Here is a 23,522-nt window from a genome sequence, read left to right as displayed (position 1 = left end):
GGCCACATCTAGTCCTACCTGATTAGTGTAATGTGCCAGTCCTAGCATAACTCTGAAGAGATGAGCTGAATATGAAAAAAATAAGGCAGGGGTTTTCAAAAAAGAGGTGCTAAAAGATCTCAGATAACACATCTTTATTCATAAGCCTAGCCCATTCATGAATGTATTTTCCTTCCTCTGCAATGACTAATAGACGTGTTTTAAATAGGAGCCATCACAGATATTTTAAAAGACATACTGTCCTCCTCCCTGTACACAAACTCTCTTAATGATCCAAAAGGTATATCTGTTTATCTCAATCAGCACTTACCCTTGTTATAGAAACAATATTAAGAACAATTTATGAGCACATTTGCCTCTGTCCTCCCCAGCATGTCTACCAATAGCAAAAGCACTGCCTCAGGGATAGAGGCAAAGCCTCTGTAGAGAACACTTTAATGGGCTGCAGAGCTGCACTGTGTGGCAGTAGAGGACTGAAATTGAATTTGGAGTCCTTATCTAAATAAATATCATTTTTACTTGCACAACACAGCTGATTCTGTGCACGGTATTTACCCAACACTCATCTGCCTTTTCCTGCTAGCAGAGTACCTGCAGTGAGCATCCTTTTTCTCACCAATTCCTTCCTCCTGAAGATAAGACATGTTTAATGAGAAAATGTATATTGATTTTTATGACAAAGATAAAGTTATTTTGGACCAGACTAACAAAAGGAAAGTCACCTTCCTTGTACAGCATACTGGATTTTCATGTGTATTTCCAAAGGTCACAGATTAGTTTATGATCAAGCTAGCCATTTGGAACTGGCAAAAATTTAGTGTTACATTTTCTTCCACCAAATCATTGGCATTGGACAGCTATCAGATGACTCGAGCTCTTGCTATGCTCTGTGGGCAATACCCCTCAACTTAAATTTAAACCATTGTTTTCTCTTTTAACAAAGCAGTAAATTACTAGTATGAGAAACAAAGCAGTACCATTTATCAGTTGTTCACAAACTTGTCTTGCAACTGCTCGCATCATGTTCTGAGAAGCGATGTCACCCTAAAAAACCAAAACCAAAACAAGTGTCTTATTAGCGAGTGTCTGCGCTTTTAAAGACATAGTGTTTACTTTAAAAATCTGAGAAAAACCGGCTTTAAAGCAGACTTACTCTGTCACCCTTTTCTCCCTTCATTCCAGGTGTTCCCTAAAATAAATACAGTAAAAATAAAACAGCTGAAGGATTATATTATTCCACCCCACATACAGGTTTGAAACATGCAATCTTAGTGAACATTTTGACTCCTTCAAGAAAGCAGACCTGGTCCTCCTTGAACTTTACATTTAAGAGATGCTAAAGCAGTTCCCAGAAAAGACTGGACAAGCAGTGTTTTTTTTGTGTATAATCAAACACACTGACAGATGCAGAAGAGAAAGATCTGAAGGAAAAATTAAAACTAGGGCCAAGGAAACTGATATATTCTGACACTGGGACCACACTGGCAATTTGAAAGTTGAATTTCTAGCATCACATTTCTGTAAATGGTGAATAGACTTGGGTGAATTATATAAGACTCTTTCATTTTAAGTCTTAAGCCAACTCATCATTAAAGAAGGTAAGCTAGGAAGAGTAATACATGTTAGGAAGGGTAGCTGTCTCCTTGAACCCACAAGAAACAGACCCTGTGTTAAGCAAAGAAGCGCTATGCAGAGATGGACGTGTAAGATGGAGGGAGATGCCATTAAGTGCTTATTCTATTTATAATGATAGCTTCCCTGCTGATTCTCAACTATTCCTAGTCTTACAATAATCTCATAAACATCTTAGATTGAGCTGCTTTATAATTACTCACATTTGCAAGAACTAACTTTTGTCTAACAGCAATTTCCATTTGCCTTTGAATACGCTGGTGGTTGTTGTGGGTTTTTTGGTTTTCAAGAATACTACGTAACAAAGCCAACCAGAAGGACTGATTCTAATTTTTATATATGTATGTGTCAATGGCTGGAAAAACATCAGGTATACTCTAAAGATATTTTTAAATGCTGAACTGGAGATATGCAAGCACAAACTACTCTGCAAACAAAATTTTGTGTGCGTGCCTCTCACACAACATTTTGAGATTTTAGCCTTATATTTGCATTCCAGTGCTAGCAAAGGAAAGCATCAAGAGAGAGCAAATCATACTTTCCAAAGAAATTGTAATTACAATGCTTGGTATGATGGATTTTTAAAGATTTTCAAAATAGACAGCAATGATTTCAGAAGGATGTCTATAACTTGTTTTGGACTATTTGACATGATTTCAGCTACAGTAAAAAATGCAGATGCCCATTTATTTTAAATGTAGAAAGTTAGATTCAGAGACATTTGTTTTAGCCACTAGGTCACCCTTTGACAAAAATTTAAAAATCTGCAAAGTGTTTTAAAACTATTCTTTTAATTTTGACATCAAAATACAGAAGAAACACAAGAAAACAAAACTGCATTTACTGCAAGATCTGCTTAGGAAGCCATCATGAATGGTCCTTCCAATGCTCTTGAATACTTATTGTGACAAATGCCACATGTGTGCCAAATTCCAGGGCAGCACAAACAAAACTTTGTCCTAAACTATGGCTCCTGAAGTGGTCGGTGTGAGTTTTATGGGTGACTTCAGTGGGTGCAGAGTCAGGCCACAGCTGAGTCTTTCTAAAAACCTATTGTAAATTCACCCGCCAGAATGTGTCCAAAGAGCACAGGAGCTTTGTTAGGGAAGCAAAAAGAGGCTAGCATGAGTTCAAATAGATTTTCACTTGTAGCCTAAATTACTATTTGAACATAAGGCATATTTCAAAGGTGCAAGACCGGCTTGGTCATCTGCTGCTCTGCATGGCTCTCCACATGATTACACATACATCCTAAGTATTACTGCTAGTATTTCTTTAAGGAGCCTGTTTATCACCGTTAACAAAGCAAAGACTAAGTGTGGGCCGCAGCTGTTTTTCATAACATTCCCACAGTACCCGCAATTAATTTCAACAACACGAGACAACAAATCATTCCACTGAGGTCACAGCAGATACAATTCGAATGCAGTGGCACTGTTCCATAGACTTCCATCAAGGTTTTGGGCAAACAATTTCCCATGGGGTATGTCAGGGTGTGAACTTAGTATGCTATCTGAGCTTCTCTGCTGCAGTGTTGCACGCACCTACCCCATGACATGCCATAAAAAATATGAGGCAGCTCATCCATCAGCGAGTTAAGTAGTTGGCATACAGTGCATTTGCATCATACATACCAGACCGTTCATGAAAAATTAATTGTACAGACTCAAATGAAATATTTAGAATGGCGACACCATTAATGTGCCACTAGATTAAATTATGCCATCAATGAGACAGTTACTAATACTACACAATATATGCATCAAACAGATGAATATTCTTTCCCTTCTGTCCCGCACACTGTCTTTTCTTACTCTGTGAAGTCCACAGGGAAAGGTCTGTCTTTCAGTTTTAGCTTAGCACAGCCACATGATGAAACAGACCACGGACTTGTAAGTGCCATAAACAACATAAATAAACTTAACAATTAAAACCATCAGGAAAACGTGACATTTCTATCTGTCATTCTCTAATAATTAACATTGTGGTAAATGCTGAGGTATTGAAGCTCTAGAAGAGATGCAATTTGACTCTGAATTCAACAGACATTAACCTCTCAGTTATAAACTATCACATTTATCTGAAATATCCATTGAATAGAATTGGAGGTTTTTCACTTGCACTAGTCTGTAACATGAAAATCTAGGGAAAAAAATATTAACAAATTATTTGGTGCTTTTCTTTCTGTTTGAAACTTGGCAATTTATGCTATTTTCTGAAAGCATATTCATTTGAAATTATCTGCTGAGCAAGTATTTATAACACTTGCTCATTGTATTCTCATTCTTTCTAAGGCTTCCATAGTACAACTTCGTGTTGTCTTGACCAGAAGCAAATCATGCAGTACGTCGTCTTGTTACTTCACTAGGTAAGTGCAAGCATTAGAAATCAGATTTCTGGTTTACTATCCTGGCAATATTCTAATAATTAAAGTATCCTGTTCCAATGAATTCACTTGCTAGAGCATTCACACACCAGAACTATACACAGAAGAGAAAAAAATGAAGGAAACTTAAAATGTTCAAATCCTATATACTGTTTCTGGAAATAATTTTGCTGACTGGTCAAGGAAAGTTTTCCAGGCTGCCTTCAGCCACAGGCCGTGTTGGTAAGACAGGAAGGTGTTCTGATAAGAAAAGTACAACACTGCCCCAAAGTATTGCCTACAAGGGTCCCCCAGCTAGAAAAATGCTAAGGCCATTCCTTAATTATAAGTGATACATAGTCAATTTTACAATTCACTGAAATCAAATGAGCCTCATTCTTCAATTTATGACCTTGCAAAGATACACTGATTCAGCCTTATAATTGTATAGGCTATTCCAAATTAATTTTAAAATTTGAAGATTAAAGGCTGACTGGCTATATTAACAACAAAGTTCATTTTCCACCTGGATATTTTAGAAATATGGTTTCCAAAAAATAATTAAAACTGCAATTACTGCATTGTTATTGGCATCTTCTTCCCACTTGGTTATATTCTTCTTAAATTTCAGTTTATTTTCTTTTAATAGACAAAACTATGCAATTTAGCCAACTGCTTGCCAGCATTTTGAGAAGTAGCATCTGCTGCTGACATTCTGTTCTGTTGATATCCTGCAATGAGGGAGTCACTTGGGGTCAGTGTGAGGAAAAGCTAGTTTATGCTGCATGTGGGATTTTTCTGAGCTGTGGGATGAAGGCTGGGACTGCAGAAAAGTTCTATGGCTGAAGGAGGACAAAACAAAGGAAGTTTTGCTATTTTTACTTTAAAAGATAATGCACTCAATTGTTTTGCCCAAAAGAATGTTTGCTTCCCACAAGAACCACCAGTTCGCTGCTCCCAAAGCAGCATCTTTTTGAGACTTCATCTAGGATGTCTGCATAGAAGGATGCAAGATCAGTAAATACATGGCAGCAGAGAATGGAAAATGCTCAAAAACTGCATTTAACTCACAACAAACATCTCCCTTATGCGCTTGGGATTAACCTCTAAACGTTTTCACAGTCTATTTGGTCCTGGAGTCATGAGTCTAATAGCACCTTATACATAAAACACGAATGCCTTGCATGATTTCCTGGGGACCTCCTAGATCAACAAAGTCAGACCTCGTCACAGAGTCTGTTTTATAAACAAGACAGCTCTACTTTAAGAACACTTAGTCTGCCTACCCATCCATTACCGTTTTCACTCTCACATCTATAAAACAACAGTACTGGAACTTTTCTTCCCTAATAGTCTAAGATTTTCTATTTCCCATTACATTTGTTCTTGAGCTAATATCCTCTTTTAGCTTAATGATTCTTTCTTACCTTTACTGGTTGTTACCCTATGATATATGTACAGAATACTACCACCAAATTCTCACTCTCTGTTTGACCAGACAGACAGAGGACAGATATTTTAGTCCCATCTAGGATAACCAGTGCTCAATTCTCAATAGATTACTGACTCATTTGTGTTCTTACCGTTCCTTTTTCAGTCATTTTGTTACTACACTGAAAAAGCACCTAAGTTTCTCTTGGAAGTACTTATAAGCAGATTATAAAGTCAAATTTCCTATTCCATGAAAATTCAGGTAACACTTCAAGTATCAACTTGTTCTAGTGTAAGTACACACTGAGGTAGAGAAATGTTTACAGCCCCATTGGTGGTGTGGTCTGCCTCAGCTTAGCGCATTAGTGGTATTTAACACATTTGGAAAGAGCTCCAATTGACTCATTCACTGGGAATATCTTCACAACACTAAGGCTCCTCATAATTTGCATGTAACTGTGTATCTTTTGCCTGAGGTGTAATAATCCTTGCTTTGTAGGGGTCTTTCACCTGACTTGTGCTGCTTAGTACCAGCAATACAGATTGCTGGGGTAGAAGAAAAAATGGCAGGATCTGGTCGAAAATTGTTTACTCCTTGTATTTACCAGAGGCAATGTGATGTCTCATTGTCTTTCTCCAGGACAGGGAGTTACAAATTCAGGCAGGCCTGAACTATTTCATGACACTGCAAGTTGCATTTGGCCATTAGGCTGCACCATTGGCAATTCTAATACTGGACACAAAGGAAATCATTGAAATTCTGTCCACCAGGAGTCTGATAAAACATTTGTGCAAGATGCAAGCCAGAATTCCTGCTGGGATCTATTCTAGAAACATAAGAAATGGTAAATATGATGCACAGTGTCCCATTACAAGAAAGGGCAACAACTGGGGAAAAAAAATGTATTTTTAACTGAAAGGAACTCCTAAGATCAGAGTGTAGGAGAACCTACACGTGGTGCTTGGACAGGAGTTGGCTGCCTTGCTTTGAAAAAGCACCAAAAGTGGCCTTGTAGCCAAATTTCCTTCTAAGCACATTATTTACCTGAAGAAGATCTTTTCTGCTGAAGTGGGTCAACTATCCAGTGTCCCAGGTGAAGGAAAATTTGGATACACCTGGTCGTTTGAAGCTCACTTGTGAACAAACCAGAGCACCTTGTGCCCCAGCTATGTCTATCAAGCATCTGACCTGACAGGAATATCATAGAATCATAGAATGGTTTGGGTTGTAAGGCACCTTAAAGATCATCTAGTTCCAAACCCCCTGCCATGGGCAGGGACACCTTCCACTAGATCAGGTTGCTCAAAGCGCCATCCAACCTGGCCTTGAACACTTCCAGGGATGGGGCATCCACAACTTCTCTGGGCAACCTGCTCCAGTGCCTCACCACTCTCATAGTGGAGAATTCCTTCCCAATATCTAGTCTAAATCTACCCTCTTTCAGTTTAAAGCCATTACCCTTTGTCCTATCACTACACATTAAAAACATACGTCTAAAGGCAGGAAAGCTTCAGTGCTTTCCTAAGACACTCGATGTCCTCTACTGCAAGGAGAAATGGGATTTATAGGCTGCCAAATGCAGACTGAATTCAGCATGTGTATGAGAAAATGACCCAGCTTCCAGGTGCTCCTGGGAACTTCCACTTCATAACCATCAAGCTGCTTAGCCTACTACATATTCTTCCAAATTATCCAGCTGTCGTATACAAAATGACATTGAAGCTGGGATGGAAAATTCTGGCTGACTGCCAGACATTAAGGTACAAATAATGAATGACTTCCCATTTCAATTGCTGTCTCCACTCCTGACTCAAACATAATTTCCCAGAGATCCTATAAGTGAATCAATTTGAATCTCCTGAAACTGCTGGTGGGAGGGAGCACCTCCTGCTCTTTCTGCCTATTCAGGATTCACTTTAACTTTAAAGGTTTGAATAAAACCCACAGAAACCACCCCCAAATAATTTTGAAATCACACTGTAAAAAACACAAAACATTTGCAAAACAGAAGTGATTATGTAATATCATTATTGTCCACCTTCAGCAGTGTACCACTTTTTTACTACACACACACACAAATATAAAGACTTTCCAGTCATTTTGCTGACCCAGTTCTTCATGCTTATGCAGTGTAGAAATATATGTCTTGGCACATAATACCCTACGATCTTTTTAGTGGAAACCAGAAACCACAATTTCCAGCCTCAACTATTAAACTCAGCAAAATGACATACTGTAAAAATAAAATTGTTTTAAAAAAAGTCTTGTGGTCTTAGGTCAGCTCCACTGTATTAACCACTGTCATAAGTTCAAGACAAGTATCTAAAGCAAGAAGAAGTCTCACATTCATCAACAGACTGTAATTTTAAATTTGATACCATAAGTGTATCATTATCTTACTGGTGTCCCGCGATCTCCTGGCTTCCCTGGTTTTCCACTTGGGCCAGCAACTCCTGGAACTCCTGGGGCACCCTACAGCAGAAGACGTGTAAAGTGAATTGTGGAAATCCACAACGGCCTAAGTGCTAATAAGAAATGTGTTATTGTATTGAGTGCAAAGCAATACTGAAAATGGCTCCTATCAAGTCTTTTTTTTTCTGTTAGGTACATATCAGGCTTGAAAAATTTCCTCCAGAAAAAATAGTTTGTTTCTTCATGGAAATGTGTCCTTTTACACAAAACCACAGTTTAACAGGCATTTCTTAATCTAAAGATGCAGAGACTGTCAATATGTTTTCAGTATCACTCTGAATGACAGATTCCTAAAGGAACACAAGACAATTTGGCCTTCTAACTTCATCTAGCAGGTCTGTGATCCATGTGAAAGGCCACAACAAGAAGTCCATAAAAATCATTCTAGTGATACAAATATGAACAAATAAAAGACCAGTGTTAGGTTACGTGATAAAAGCTCATCTGCACACCCACAAAGGAGCACAAGAAAGACAATTGTGGGGGAGTGGGGGTAGCCCAAATAATACCCATCCTGAGCAACTCCAGTCTATATAAATATACATGGTGTAAACGTGTGCTCTGTGAACATGTGCCTATTGGGGATACATCTTCCACCTTGCTAATGGTTGGACCTGGTAACACGGAGCTGCAGCAACTTGCCTATCTCAGGCTGTCTGATCCAGCATGATATGTTTTTCTCTAACAACCAGCGCCTTTTCTAACATGGTCCCACAAAACACAATGAAGTAGCTTTTTAAGCAAAAATTAATCTTCAAATACTCTTGTTGAGAAAAACTTGTATTAACAGCATTTGTTTTCACTGGACTACAAGCAATGAGCGGATTGGTTTCAGTAGACCTAGCTATGCATTTAAAGATCATGCCTAAAAAAAACAGGTAAACTGGTTCTTCCCTTATTTACACTGGCAGAAATCAGTTTCAAAACCACTCTTATGAATGCTTGTGAATACATGCTTTACGCTGCTCAACTTTTACTGGGAGTTTCACAGATCTATTTAGGATATTAAACAGAGGATCCATTTCATATTTGACAGAAACTGAAAATGTCAATTTGGCTCTCTCTTGGCTCAGGTCTTTTATTTCAGAGTATATAAAAGACAAAATTATATTTACCGCTGGTCCTGGTGGGCCTCTGGGACCTGTGGGACCATCTTTTCCTGTGAAACCCTATTCAAAAACAAAAGCATGATTAGAGATTAACCTAAGATTGTAGCCTGATTAAAATGGCCTTTAAGATTATGTAATTGCAATACTCCTGACTACTACTAGTATGTATTTTAAAACCTATCCACAATGTAAGTTATGAAAATAGCTATCACGCCTAATGCTGGAGAAGGCTATGGAACAATGAGCTTCAGCCAGCTTAGAAGATGTTCAGCTGCTGTTGATTAACAGAAGATGGAATGAGTCCCTCAACATTTTTAAGAAAAGGAATTGTTGTTCTACCCCAGAGGAGCAAGATCTCCCTTTTTGCTGTTCTCTCACTCACAGATTAGCTTGAAAATCTGCTGTTTCTACTTAAATGAAGAACAACCTCCCTCTCAGATACGTCCCTGAAAGAAGAAATTCTGAGAAAACCCATTTCAACAATCTAACATAGCATTCACAAATTAGCACTCATGGTCCATGGCCCACTAATGACCCACCAATCCCGTGGTATGTTCTTTGGCAGCTGGCTATCACATGGTGCTCTGTTTTCATTTCCACCTATCAACTCCCACTAAAGGATAACTATAAATGTATATATCAGCTATTAATTTTGACTGTAAAGGTAAGTCATTGCTTCAGTCATCTCAAAGGTGATATGCCACTGTGAAGACAAAAGAGACTTGCGTAACTGACCCAAAATTAGAAGAAAGGGATTGCAACAACTCCACAATGAAATACCTGTATGCATGCCCTTCATTAAGAAGACATTTCAGAATCCCCCATCCAAAGAAAAGTTTTTAGCTGCACATAGTCAAAGGTTAAGGAGCAAACTTGACCTCCATAGTAAGAATGGCACAGACAGATTCTTTACAGATATGATATCTCCCAGACATTGAGACAAGCAGGGTTTCAAAGGGATCCCCTGCAGCAGCAACAGTGTGTTAAAGACAGCAGGGCTGAGGACCTCAGCAGAGCCTTGCTCAGTGGACATACTGCTCTATGGGTGCAGGCATCTGAGAACCTAGTTAGGAGAGCAAGCAGTGCAAGTCCTTCCACTTTTACCTCTCTAGGCTGGATACTGATAAAAAGACTCCTTTTGAAAACACATTTGAAAACAAAAACATATGATAAAGAAAGGGGGGGGGACAGGGGGGGACAGATGGGATGACAATTACTCGGTGTTTTCAGAAGATAAACTGAGGAAACCTTACCCTTTCACCTGGAGGTCCCATTGGGCCAGGTGGACCAGGTAAACCTGGGGTTCCCTAGATGGAAAAAGAATGGTAAACTGTATCGATGACAGAACAAACATCAGTGCTATGCTAATCATCCCAGTATTTATGCAGACATTTAAATACCTAACTGTCTTCAATGTTTCTTTTTGGCATTTACAAAAATAAAACAAAGCTTTAGGAGAAACCATTTATTTCATATACATGATACAAGTCTTCACCCTCACTCTACTTTTTACTTCCATTTCCTTACCAGCCCATAACTCAACTTCAAAAAAAATTTTCAGTACTGTTCCCTTTACAAGCATGACTTACAGATGTCAGCTAATCCTTTAACACTCTGTAGGATCAGTACCGCTCTTGTAGAAATTGGATACTGAGCAGCCTTGTATCATGTTGTCATGTTCTTCCCCCTTTTCTGTCTAATCTCACCATACACTAAAATATAGCATTGCTTTCTACAGGACATTACTACTCCCTAAATGTGTATTACTCAGGGTTATAAGGATTAATAAAATGGGTAAAGAATACAAGGCCCTTGGTTCACGACTGACCTTATCCGATATATGAAACTAAATCTACAAGCATCTCCCATACAGTCTTCATAACCCCAGTAAAATCAAGGACAATATAGCAACCAAGAAATATTAGCTATGTCAGCACATGTGCAGATCAATGACTGTAGATTATTCAGATCTGTCTGATTATCCAAAAAAAACCCCTTATTTTTTCCTCCTCAAAACCTAATCCTAGTTTACATTAGAGAAACCTGCAAGTGAGTGAAATTTAATACTGCCTTCTTCTTTTAGAAAGCATACAATTAATGTCCCAAGACCATTTGACTTCCAAAAGTAGAAAGCAATTAGACAATGTTGCTGAAGAAGAGTTCAGCAAAGGTTCTGCAAACCTCTATTTTAGGAAGACATTTAAGTGCAGGTGGTCAGAAGTTGAGAGACCTTCCTGGGGAGTTATCAGTGTACTTTTCCTAACCCAATGGTCTGTCCCTGTGCATTCACAACTATCCAGATGGACATTTGGCTTGACTCACTACAGCTGCTCTTTCACTCTTGCTGTTTTGAATGGTTTACTATTTCCTACATTTCAAATTCCTAAGTGTAAGATAATTATGTTTCTAAAACTATTGCTTAGGAAGGTATGAGAAGAGCACATGACTCCTAGTGATGCCAAAGACAGCTGTTCAGCAGCCAACCTGTATCACAAATAGTGTAAAGTGACATTATCTTGTCTAAGTATTGACTTACTGATCGCCCTGGTAGTCCAGGCTGGCCAGCATCACCTTTCATTCCTTGACGACCCTATAATTTTCATAAATTATTGTTAGAGTTTCTGAATTACAGAATAGGTCAGCAAAATAACTAATTTGTGTAAATGGACATGACAAAGTTCCTGCAAGATACCTAAATTAAGGAATCCATAAGCCAACTATGTATTATTCTTCACAGTTGGACTCAATCATCTTAAAGGCCTTTTCCAACAGTTCTATGATTTTATGATTATGGAATAAACCAAGATACATATAACTCTTAAGGGAAGCAATACTGATCATCTCACAAACATTTGCAAATGCACGATGACCATCTGACATTATATCAAAAACAGGCAAGCAGACATTTGGAAGGGACACATATGGTGATAAGGAAGTAACAGACTTTTCAGTAAGAGAGACTGGTATCAGTGTCTTCACAAGCAGGAAAGCAGGGAAGGGTTACATGTTTTCTCCCAACCTCCCTTATCTTTCTCAACTGGTGAATGGAGCTGTCTACACTCAAGAAACGTAAAAGTTCAGACTTTTTAAAGTATAACTGCTTTTCTCTAACCCATGGTCTAAAAGGCATTATACACCTCCAGGACATAAAGTGTAGGAGCATATAAAGAAGGAATGTATTGTCCTTCACAACTTGCTTGCATTCCACATATACTAGAGCACTGTAGTATAAATGCAGTCTAAAGCCACATGAGCTAAATTTGACAATATAATATTTGTTTTCCACAGTGGCTTGCATGATAATCCAGCATTAACAACTGTTGATGACACACAAATAATAAAAAAATTTGTAAACATAGCCTGCCAACGTGAATTGCAATTGATATGAAAAAAGAAATTACATGACTCAACAGTGGCGCTCTAACATTGTTAAATAATGAGAAGTTCCAAGAATTATGTTGGTTTTGTTGGTGCTTTCATTCTTCAAAGGTTTTCAAACTGAATGTGACAAATAAAAGTATTTATTGTATTCCACATGTAAAAGGAATGTGTTTGGCCTTTCTTGCTGTTTGGCACCTCTCGGCCATCTTGATGAAGTTTTTCCTCCTGGTGTATAACAAAAAACTGAAAAGCATCTACACTAGTTAACAAAACCTTTCTATTTTGTCCTTACAAAACAGAAGGTATACTTAATCTTAAAACAAATTTTGTTTTCCATTTCCTAAATTATATTACAGACTGAGAAGGTAACCTGATTTCAAATGCAAAATGAGACTGTGTGCAATCAGAGACCGAATCTATTATTTGTTTTCATAAACCTTATATTTTGATCAAAGATTTCATACAAAAAGATCCTGATTATATTAAAATTCAAGCTATTCCTAAACAGTAAACGTCAAAATTAAATTCCTGCTTTTGGGGTGATTACTTATTAAAGTATGGCAAAAGCAGTCAATACATTCAGAATGTAGACGAAGGGTTACCTATGCTATCTGCTCTAAAAACCCAGATCTGGTGAAACTCCATCAGTATTAACAGAATTACTTTGGCCTTGAAGGCATGTACGTGAAGTCAGAAGTAGCCTCTCACTAATACATGCATGCTGTTGCCAAGAAAGCCCTCTAGGAATGAAGGGCTATTTTGTATGCCTAGATCTAGGCACTCATTGCCTCTCCGAACTTTCAGCTACTTATTTAAGCTCAGAAAATAGAAGTTGGACATGTAAATCTGTGAGAAAGGCTTCAGAGTAATATTGTATACTTAATTTTCCTGCACCAGAGGTTGACAGTTTTGAGTCCTTGAACTTGAAGACCTATCAACTCTACAGAAAAGCTGTAAGAAAAAAAATGAAGTAACACAACATACGTTGCAACACAGACTCTGTCCCTTCACAGACATCCCATAAGCACATGTAACGTTCAGGATAGGAAATGCTGTTGTATGGAAAGAGACTTTTTTCAGAAAGAGACTTGTTCTGTAATACTACCGCGTTGCAGGGAAAAATGAATGTAAGGGCAAAGCTATCACCCTCTTCCCAAGACCACCATCCCCATGGACAGCTCTGACTCCACACACAGTGCCACCCACACTCAGAACAGCCACTCACCGGTTCTCCTGGGATTGACAGCCCGTTGGGGCCTTGTGGACCTGGGGGACCTTGGGGGCCAGGAGGACCTGTCTCACCACGAGGACCAGGTGGCCCCTTAAAGCAGAAAATTAAAACAAGATTGTAAAAGACAACCCCTTCCTAGATCTGTAACTGCAAAACCCTTTGGGTTAGACACTTAGGGTAAGTCAGAAGCCTGGAGACACAATTAATACTTCAGAACAACTGTAGAAACAGTTATTCAAGTGGCATATCCTTTCATAAGCTATTCTCTGATTCATGTCAGCAGTCTCAGGCCAATACATGCCTTCTTGCAGTGTTAATTAGAAGTACAGTTGTCTCTGTACAGAAGGAAGGACAACAATGCTTCAGACCGTTTATTAACACCCTGATGCATGTACTCCAGTTTCCTGATGTGCAGTCAATGCCTTTGAGGCTACACATACATGTAGGCTGTGTGTATATAGTCTCAAATAGCTAGGCTGCACATAAATAACATATAGGCATATTTCCAATTAAATTTTTAATCTCCATTCTTAGCTCAGCATAGAACTATGCATACAAATTTTCATACAGGTAAGCATGTAGCAACATTATAGATGCATTTCAGAAAGATACTTACAGATGATCCTGTCAAACCCCTTTCACCTCTGGGACCTTTAGCACCTGGGCCACCCTAAATTGAATATTTGGAAATAAAATGTATTTCATTTAGGGAAAGCAAGGGTATGTCATACTGGTGTGCATTATGAATCATCCTTATCAAACTCTTATGTGAAAGACCAAAGTTTTGAAGTGTATAGATCACTGCTAAAAAGAGTACTAGAATAAAAGGTGCATCAGAAACTCAGGCAAACCACATCAGCATCAGCCCTGTCAATTCAGCCCATGAAAAATTATTGTCATTTTTGTCTCTGCAGATGTAAACTTCTTCAATTTATATTCATCAAAATCTCTGGATACCTCTCTAGGAGGCTGCCAGACAACTTAACTGGGCTTCAGATTCCTCATGCAGCACTTTTAATAGCTTCAAAGTAGAAGAACTACTGAGCTGAGTATAACTCCCTTATATTCAAAGCAATTGGTAAGAGTATATCCATTCCATATATTACTATCTCTCCACGTGAAAAAAAGTGAGTAACTAACTTATTTCCCTGACAGAGTAAAGAATCTTTCCTTGGAGTGAAATTCTGACTCTGTATTTAGGAAAAATATTTGCACAGTCCATTAAAAATATCTTGTACATGAAGTGCAAGACAGCTGAGATTGGGCCAGTTTCTTTCAACCTATCAAACAATGAGGAGCTATTCACAGTGATCACATTGGAAATATGGAAAAAGGATTATTATATAAACAAGTAGATGTGGTAGGAGCTGACCAACTGTGTTTTAAAGTAAGATGAAAGCGGAACAGATTACTATGATGTTTTGGACGTGTTGACAGAAACTCTCTCTGACTGACCTTGGTTTCACAAAACCACAGATCAACGCAAAACTACTTCCATAAAGTTAAAAATCAGAAAATCTGTTTATTGCAAATGGCTCCTTACAGCTGGTCCAGGGGGTCCTGGAGGTCCCACGCTGTCTTGAGTACACGTGCAAGCATTTGGAAGAGCTGGGCATTTTGCTTCATCTCTCTGAAAATTCAATCACAACTATTACTGTCCTTTTAAAGAAAAGTACTTGGTGGCAGTATACTTTTCTACAACAATAACAGCAAGATTCTCTATTATCCTGTCTTCAAGTACAAGTAAAACAGCTAAACTGTGGTTTCCAAATGTTTCTACAGGACCTTTCACATTTCTAGCAAATTTTCTCTGTGAGCTATACAAGACACTAACAACAGAGGGACAGGAAAAATCAAATTCATATGCAATTTCTGTTGTTCTAATATTTATATCCATTAGACAATCAGCTTGCACTGACAAGGAATAAACTAGTTACATTTTGAATGCCAATTTAAGAACAGCTTAAACAAAAAAATAATATAGCTATTCCATTCATAATACCTAGGATCATAAATATCACTGCAATACAAAATGTAACTCGCATTTTTTCCACCATTCCTAAGGGATTCAATTCTAGCACATTACAATCTTTCTCCTTCAGACACAAAACAGTGTTGTTCACTGGCTGCTCTGACAACTGTGATTTAGATGTGTTGTCAGTATGAGGTATAATACCAGGCTAACATTGATATTGTTAAATTTGCTATTAATAACTATTTTCTCAATAGCTTCTGGTTCATTTATACCTACCATAGAAGGAAGATCACAACATCTGTCTCTGCTAGTCCAAACTGGACTGCATACAATGTCAAAATTCTGGATTTCTAACTGTAAAAGAAAGGAGGACTCTTGAAAAATATTAGACATATTATTTATGAAATTCAGTGACATTATCATTAAAAATGACTCATCAATTTATTTCTAATGTAGTTAACATCATTCAGACTTTCACTTCTTTTTTTGACACTGACAGAAAAAATGATTTAAAAATAACAAAAACATTTAAAACCAAGCCTATATAAACCTACAAGAAGTTCAAGCACTGATGCTTGCTCTTGTTCTGGGGCAAAAGGTAACCAAATAAAATGACTTAAGAAATATTTTGCAATACTTAATGAATAATACCGATGAACTTCTACATCAGCTGACTGCCTGCACTTCAACATGAAAACTGGCTGAAAAACTTTTGGACCAGCTCTAATGACTGCAGTCCTTGGGTCATATATCAATTCCAATTCATGTATGGAACTTTCCACTGATATTAGCAGGGAAAAGTTCTGCAGAAAGGCTGAAGTAGGGACCTTAGGCAGACTATACGGTAAAAGCAGTTTCCTCTCTTTTTTTCACCCCAAGAGCTATGATCCTGTAGTTGGATACATACAACCAAACATTTCGTGGTGAGCACCAAGAATCTTCTTCAGGTGTTAGGGTTTTCACACGTGGGTCAGATTGCAGACTTAAATCTTCTAATATGGAGCCCAGGTAATAGCATTGATTACACATTAAGTATAGTTAATCCATCAAGATAATTGGTGTGCCCTTCATAGCAGCAGCCAATTTTTCATTATAGTTTATAGATCATAAAGACAGTGGTGATTACTCTGATCACCCACTACAAGACAGACCATATGACCTGCCAGAATTAAAAGCTGTTCATTGGAGTATGTCTTTTAGAAAAACAAAACAATCTTCATTTAAAGATTTCCAATGATAGAGAATCCACAGTAAATGGTTCCAATGACTAACTGCTTTCCCTATTAAAAGAAAAACATTTCCGCTCTTGTTTGAATTTACCTGACTGCAGCTTTCAGCTATTAGATTTTTGTTCTTGCAATTCTGCTAGAATGAGAAGCTATGAAGACGAAACTTCTCAGTTAAGTATATTTGATCTTGCAGTACAGACACTCGAAAGCTTTGGGTACAATACCAGTTTCTTAGCCATCCTTCATCTCTAATCTCTTTCCTCAGAAAATTTCAAAGGCTTGCATTAATGAATGGATTAATGTTTATCGCTTACTGTTGCTGATCTCCTGTCGCCTTTCAGAAGTTTCCCAAGTATTTCATAGCCATCAGTTGTGATGTTCCCAGCCTCCTTAATTGGTTTTTCCAGTATTTCATTGCAGTCAATGTAAATCCTAACATTTGATGAAGTTACAACAATATGGACCTGAAAGAAAGTTTAACGTAATATTTAGAAAAGGCACATAGGCATATTTACTTTAATACTTTAACGGTATTTCACTCCATTTTAAATTTTCTTCCTAGTAATCCTGTTTTACTTTCAACTGGTGGAAAAATTCAAACTCAAGGAAAGTCTATGGCATTAGTAACTTTAAAATATGTTGAAGGTCAGTAAGATGAATACACAAGCACAGCTGAGAAGTATAATAGTTGAACTGCAATGATCTATTTAAAAAATCTTTCCTGAAAATTGCTTTAAGATGGCATAAAAGTAAAAAATAAAAAGAATTTATGAGAGGAATTGAATATAAGCTCTTCTTGTCTTCTTCTGATGGTTGGGACCACACAAGAGGTTTATGAGTCTGTGACTGCCCACTAGCTAATAGACTCTGTCTGTAGTTCAGAGAGTAGATTGTTTCAGATCCAAAGATCCAAGGTTCAGTTTCCACAGATGACTCAACCAGAGGCGTTAGTTGCATTGAGATACAGGAAGTGAGCAGAGAAGCCTGCCCAGAAAAAGACAAAATAATGGAAGATGCAAGAGTGAAATTTGGCTACAAAAACATAGGGGAAACAGGGAAGAAGAAGAGGAGATTAATTATTGGAAATAAGGGAAACTTAGGGGGGAGAAAAGAGAATGTAACAAACCATAACAAAGGGAAAGTAAGTTTACCAGGAGAAGAGAATGAAGCATTCGGGGAAAATACAGTAAACCTTAAACAGAAGAACAAACAAAATGGAAGCAAAGGTTACCATTCCAAACATTTATAGTATTTATGTTGAATGTTATGCAAGTAAATTTCCTACATGTCTATGAAAACAGAAGACATTCAGGAGTCTCCAAGAAAGAAACAAGGGTCTGACATTTTAGTAAATCTAATATGCAGTTGATGGAAGAACATCTTAAGGCAATAGAAAGGTTTCAGTGACTTTATATACTGCATATATTTTATATACATTATAACATCTATGTAATTGTTAAAATATCAACACAGTAAGATCAGCAGTAAAGAATCCTTGAAGTCTGTATTTATGTTTTAAAGCTTCTGTTGTCACAGTACATAACCCTTCAGAAACATATTGCTGTTTGATGACTGCTTAAAAAATTGGCATAAAGTTGAAACAGAGATTCCCTTAAATGTCCTGAGTCAACAAGTGCCTGAACAATCTCCTGAGAATTTGTTCCTTTTTTCCATATTAAAAATTTTCCCACGTGGAGCGGTTCCAAGGCATAAGCATAGCTTATCTAAAACTCTTTAAACATTATGTGCTTATGCTTTATATAATTGGAATTGAGACTTTTGAAACTGCCCTCATTTTTTTGTCATCTGAAATTCAGCTGGCATCACAGTTTAATTCTCAGTGCTGTGTATACAAGTGGTTTTTTAATTAACATTCCCAACTTTGTTCATTGACAAAATAAAAAACCAGTGGAAGGATAACTGAGTGTATCCAAAGTATATTTTGGTATTACATATACTACATTATTCCACAAAATAAAATAAGCATGATGTCAAAAATTTAAATTTGTTATCATTTATACATAATATTCTCAGTCATTTGATTATATGACTGAATTTTACAGGTTAACTAATGCATTAAACAGTTTAAACTCATCGCAGATGTAATTTACTAATTCTGAAAGGTACCTAACATGCAAGTCCTTCCTCTGGAATGTTAAGTATTTGTCACAAATGACATCTGCATAGCAAATGCATATTACCGCATTTTCATTTGCATACAAAACTTAGGAGAGGTGAATCTATATCAGAATGCTGAATGGGATCATCAATTTGAAAATGTTCAAATAGTAATGACTGCTGAGCATTATCTATCCAAAGAAGCAGCAACCCCAGCAGTCAAAAATAAGCAGGGTTCACCAAGTCATTGACTCAGCTCACTGCTGATTTAATGCCAGCCCTGAATTCCAGCCTGAAGCTCATGGCCAAACCATAAATCTAATAAAAGTATGCATCTAGTATTTACAGTAAATAAAAACAGCTCTGTATTCAATCCTGTTAACAGAAACATTCTCTTCAATTTCTAACACACCAACATAAAGCATCACTTCTGACCATTTCCAGTGCCAGAAGGCACTGAGGTTTTAAGAAAGAAAACATACTTTAATCTTTCTCTCTGGACCCCTTCTAAGATAAAGTTTGATGGTGTTCTGATCTATTGCTAAATGAACCACATCAATAAGCTAAGCAAACTATTATCCCATATGTACATCAGCAGAAAGACATACTCATTATCAAATTTCCTGTGGCTAACTACTGCAAAACTGCAATCTAAAAGGAAGTCTAGTGTGGTAAGAACAAGAAAGTAGAAGTCGTCTATCTCTCCAAAACATTCAGTTATAAATTTAATGACTGCTTCAGGCAGTCAGGATTTTTCCTATGGGACTTGCCAGATTCAACAGCTTTCACCATAGCTATGCTACACAAAGTGTTCAAGTACGCCAAAGTAAATTTCCCTGCACAGTTAGGTGTAGTTAACTGTGCTTCACTGAATGAGCCAGTAAGTCATCGAATGAAAACCACAAAAATGTTTGATATTTTGGAAAACATCGTCTTGCATTCTAAAGACTTGTCATTTCTTTGAAACTGGATGGTAGGAGAAATTGCAGAATTACCTTCTGAAATATGTTAATCTTACTTTCCTTCCTTCATCCAGCTGAAACTACTGCTATCCTTTATTAGGAGCTAATCAGCATGGCTGATACATAAGGCTTTCCCAGCACAGTAGCATCCCATGATGCTATCATTAACCTGACTCATATAACAATCTCAGTAATCATCCTGGAGAGAATCCAGAAGAGTGAGCTCAGTTAAATGGTGAAAAATCCCCAAAACCCTCTTTAAATCAAGGCTACTCCATTTACTTTAAATACTACCAAAACCTGAACTTTTTATTCTTTTCAGGGGAAAAAAGAAGGGGAATGACACACTGCACTAAATAACTGATACATTTGTGCTTAAGGAATAGTCTCATAAGCAAGAATTTGTAGTTTCAGACCTTTAAGATAATTTGCAAATGGCTGTAACTCCGGTACATCATTTGGCATCTTAGGATTGCTTTCTGATCATATGTATGAGTGTATTTAACTATTAAAATAATAAAAAATTCTGGAGTTTTAGTTCCCTTGTAATTTTTTTTCACCAGCAAGTGTAACAAACAGTTAAACATAACTGCTAATATTGCTGGGGTTGCAGGTTGTTCCCCATTTGCTCTGATAAATGAGCAGAGCTTCACTGTAAGCGCTGTCAGATAATTCTGCTCAGCTCTATCACATTTAGAAGAACTACAAGGTAAAATACCACTCTGAATGTCAATGAAATTAGCAGCAGACACTTAAAACAGACTGCTGTAGTACAGTGTGTAGAGAGCTTCACACCACTGACCTGAAGAAAGGAAGCCTTGACTCTCACACTGGTATCTAAAATGAGGCATGCTACATGCTGTTCCGTGTCTTAAGCGTACTTCTTGGTGAGAAGATGACTCAACTTGTACACCAAAACAAAATCTATCTTAGCCTTTACCGACAGTTTTTCTCACTCCAGTAGATTAATACATTTCCTTAAACGTCAGTTGTCCTACTAAGCTATCAAAAAAAAAAAATGAAAGGCAAAAAGCCAAATGCCAAGAACAACATAGAAGCTGCCTAATGCAGGTGTGATCCCAGCCTACTCATAAGTATCAATTACAAAGTCAATGATGTAAACATTTCTTCATATATGCAAAACTTAAATAAAATTTAAAAATAAATAAATAAATTATAAAACAAGAATAATTGGATATAACATAGAAGCAGTTTGGGAAATTATCCTCTCTCAAATTCTGAGGAAACCAATAGCTTTTAGTAGAGTATAATTTTCATAGTCATCCATGTTTTAGACAGATGAAGTCACAAAACATTATAATGCTGGCACCAGCTATCTTTCCCTGCTTTCAGCCTAGCAGAGCTAGCTTGACAATGTGGCCTCCAGTATCAGCAAACTGACAGAGGCAGCCTCTTATCAGTATCCTCAAAGGAATGCTGGTAGTGACTAGTCATGCAGGAGAGGGTATCATAAAGAAAACAAATGTTATACTCCAGCCATATTTAGTCATCAGAAGAAAACTAAACTAAACAGAAGTGAGATAAATGAAAACATGCGCATTTCAACTGACCAAAAATGTTGCAAACCCAACTCACTTTCTTGCCCTAAACGTATATACTTAACACAGCAAGAAAATATTTTTTCAGTTGTGTTTTAGATATATATGTAGCCTGAGCCAAACACTTCCTGATGAGTAGAGGTAAGGAAGCCTGGCAGGATCAAGTTTTCATAATTTGGTGCCTAAAATTAGAAAAGCAAGCACAAAACTATCACAAATGAAGGCAGATGGAATAACATGTAAGGATTTCACTAGCCATTTTGACAATTCAAAAAACGTGAACTTCATTCTAAATTGCAAATAGATTTTACAATCTTTTATGGTCTCTCTGTCATTATTGTTGCTTCCTTAGTTAATGTTACTTCGGAATACTTTAGGCCCAGTGAATTTAAGCCAAAAATATACCAGTACACATTCATACATACAAAATATATAAATATACGTGTATTATGTTTTTTAAACATATGAATCTTATTCAATATGCTATTCACCTCCCAAAATTGGTTCCCTGCTTTTATCTATAAGTCAATAGCTATTTACTTTCTGTGGCTATATCTTCTTCTTCTCTGAAGGATTTCAAACCATTACACTCTTCCCCAATCTTTTCTCACCACAACTTCCTTTCCTTTTTTTTTTTTCCAGTTTATCTTTTATTCTTCCTCTTTCATGTGCCAGGAATCAGGCTATGATGTGCTGTTCGGATATATCCCTCCACTTACAAAATCTTGACAAATTCTTGACAAATCTCTTACATTGATTCAAAGAGAGCTACAACTTCAAAATTTTGTTTTACATGATCTGAAAGTCCCTATGCCAACTTGCAGTACTATACAAAGACCGGATACAACTGACAGTGACTTCTGCTTGCCTGTCTTTTGTTTCAAATAACAGCACTTCAGAAAGCAACATTCATAATTTTAATCCTTTACCTTATGAAAGCTTCCATAAAAGATTTTCTTTATTTCATCATTATCAAAAGTTACAGTTTGGACCTCTCCCCTTGTATCCTTGTTAAAGAATGACAGTACTTTGCTGGCAGCTGCAATAAATGAAAATAATGCATTTCATTTCATATGTACTACTGAAACCACCATCCTAAGATACACTTATAGATAAAAGGTAGTATATCACTCAACTGGGTAAACACAGATTATAGATGGTCTTACTGACCCATAAGTACATAGATGTATTTTTCTTTGGTTTTAGAGATAATACCAAAGTTGAAACGTAGCTTAGTTGAATTACTCTTAGTTGAAAAAAGATAATTGATGTACAAAGTAAAAAAAAAGAAAATCTCTTAAAACTAAACATATATAATCTTTTTACCATGTAGGAATGCTTTGGGTTTGGAAATATTTGGGAAGAATGCATGCAAAGTAATGTAACATATAAATTCTCTATGCAATAAGCATAATCATCCTTACGATCAAGGACAACTCCAACTTGTGGTTTGTAATCTCTGTCTGTAATCTGCCAAATTGCAAAAGGCTCATTGGGGGATTCGGGAAGCAGACGGAATAACAGAATGATAGTGTATGCCTGTGGCAATCCCTCTGGATGAATCTCCCTGTTAAGACAATATGAAGACATTTTTTTCACATGGAAACACGTAAGGAAAATAAGATCTTCATAATATGCTCTTTTTGAAAGAAAAGAGATGAGAGTGACAGGGAAACCACATCATTTAATGGAACTGAGCATTTTAAATAGTCTCTCAAATAGAAAAGAACTTTGTGATAAAAAACACTACGTGATTTGTTAAGATGAACTCACAGCCTGTCTTCAATTGGTCCAGGCACCATGGTTATGGAGGAAGCCAGAATATGACCAAGAACTCTTGGAGATGGATTCTTGTGGCAAGACTGTGTATAAACTACACATATTTTAAATTCATTGATGATAAGTACAGAAAAAAAGACCACAGTTTTATTCTTTTTTCATCTGGCCTGCTTTAGACAGGCAACAGAAAACAGCACTTAACTATTGCTGCCCTTCAGGCACAGATACAATGAAGGAGATATTTAATGTATTGTCTGCAATTGGTGATGTATTTGGGC

General features: G+C 37.1%; 1 protein-coding gene across 1 annotated transcript in view; it reads right to left on the bottom strand.

Moving 5' to 3' along the window:
• The window catches only part of COL12A1 (collagen type XII alpha 1 chain), a 104,688-nt gene that overhangs the window by 5,751 nt on the left and 75,415 nt on the right, over nucleotides 1–23,522 (bottom strand). The window contains exons 49-61 of the mRNA XM_075708470.1: nucleotides 22,890–23,032; nucleotides 22,395–22,504; nucleotides 17,141–17,290; nucleotides 15,874–15,951; nucleotides 15,166–15,252; nucleotides 14,239–14,292; nucleotides 13,617–13,712; nucleotides 11,547–11,600; nucleotides 10,264–10,317; nucleotides 9,017–9,070; nucleotides 7,830–7,901; nucleotides 1,154–1,189; nucleotides 978–1,044 (exon numbers count right to left, since the gene is read on the bottom strand). Coding sequence (XP_075564585.1) covers nucleotides 978–1,044; nucleotides 1,154–1,189; nucleotides 7,830–7,901; nucleotides 9,017–9,070; nucleotides 10,264–10,317; nucleotides 11,547–11,600; nucleotides 13,617–13,712; nucleotides 14,239–14,292; nucleotides 15,166–15,252; nucleotides 15,874–15,951; nucleotides 17,141–17,290; nucleotides 22,395–22,504; nucleotides 22,890–23,032 — 1,055 coding nt within the window. The remainder of the gene's footprint in view (nucleotides 1–977; nucleotides 1,045–1,153; nucleotides 1,190–7,829; nucleotides 7,902–9,016; nucleotides 9,071–10,263; nucleotides 10,318–11,546; nucleotides 11,601–13,616; nucleotides 13,713–14,238; nucleotides 14,293–15,165; nucleotides 15,253–15,873; nucleotides 15,952–17,140; nucleotides 17,291–22,394; nucleotides 22,505–22,889; nucleotides 23,033–23,522) is intronic.

The sequence above is a fragment of the Pelecanus crispus genome, chromosome 3, assembly GCF_030463565.1.
Source record: "Pelecanus crispus isolate bPelCri1 chromosome 3, bPelCri1.pri, whole genome shotgun sequence".
NCBI lineage: Eukaryota > Metazoa > Chordata > Aves > Pelecaniformes > Pelecanidae > Pelecanus > Pelecanus crispus.
The sequence above is the reverse complement of the archived record's forward strand: the minus strand, read 5'-3'. Positions and strand labels throughout refer to the sequence as shown.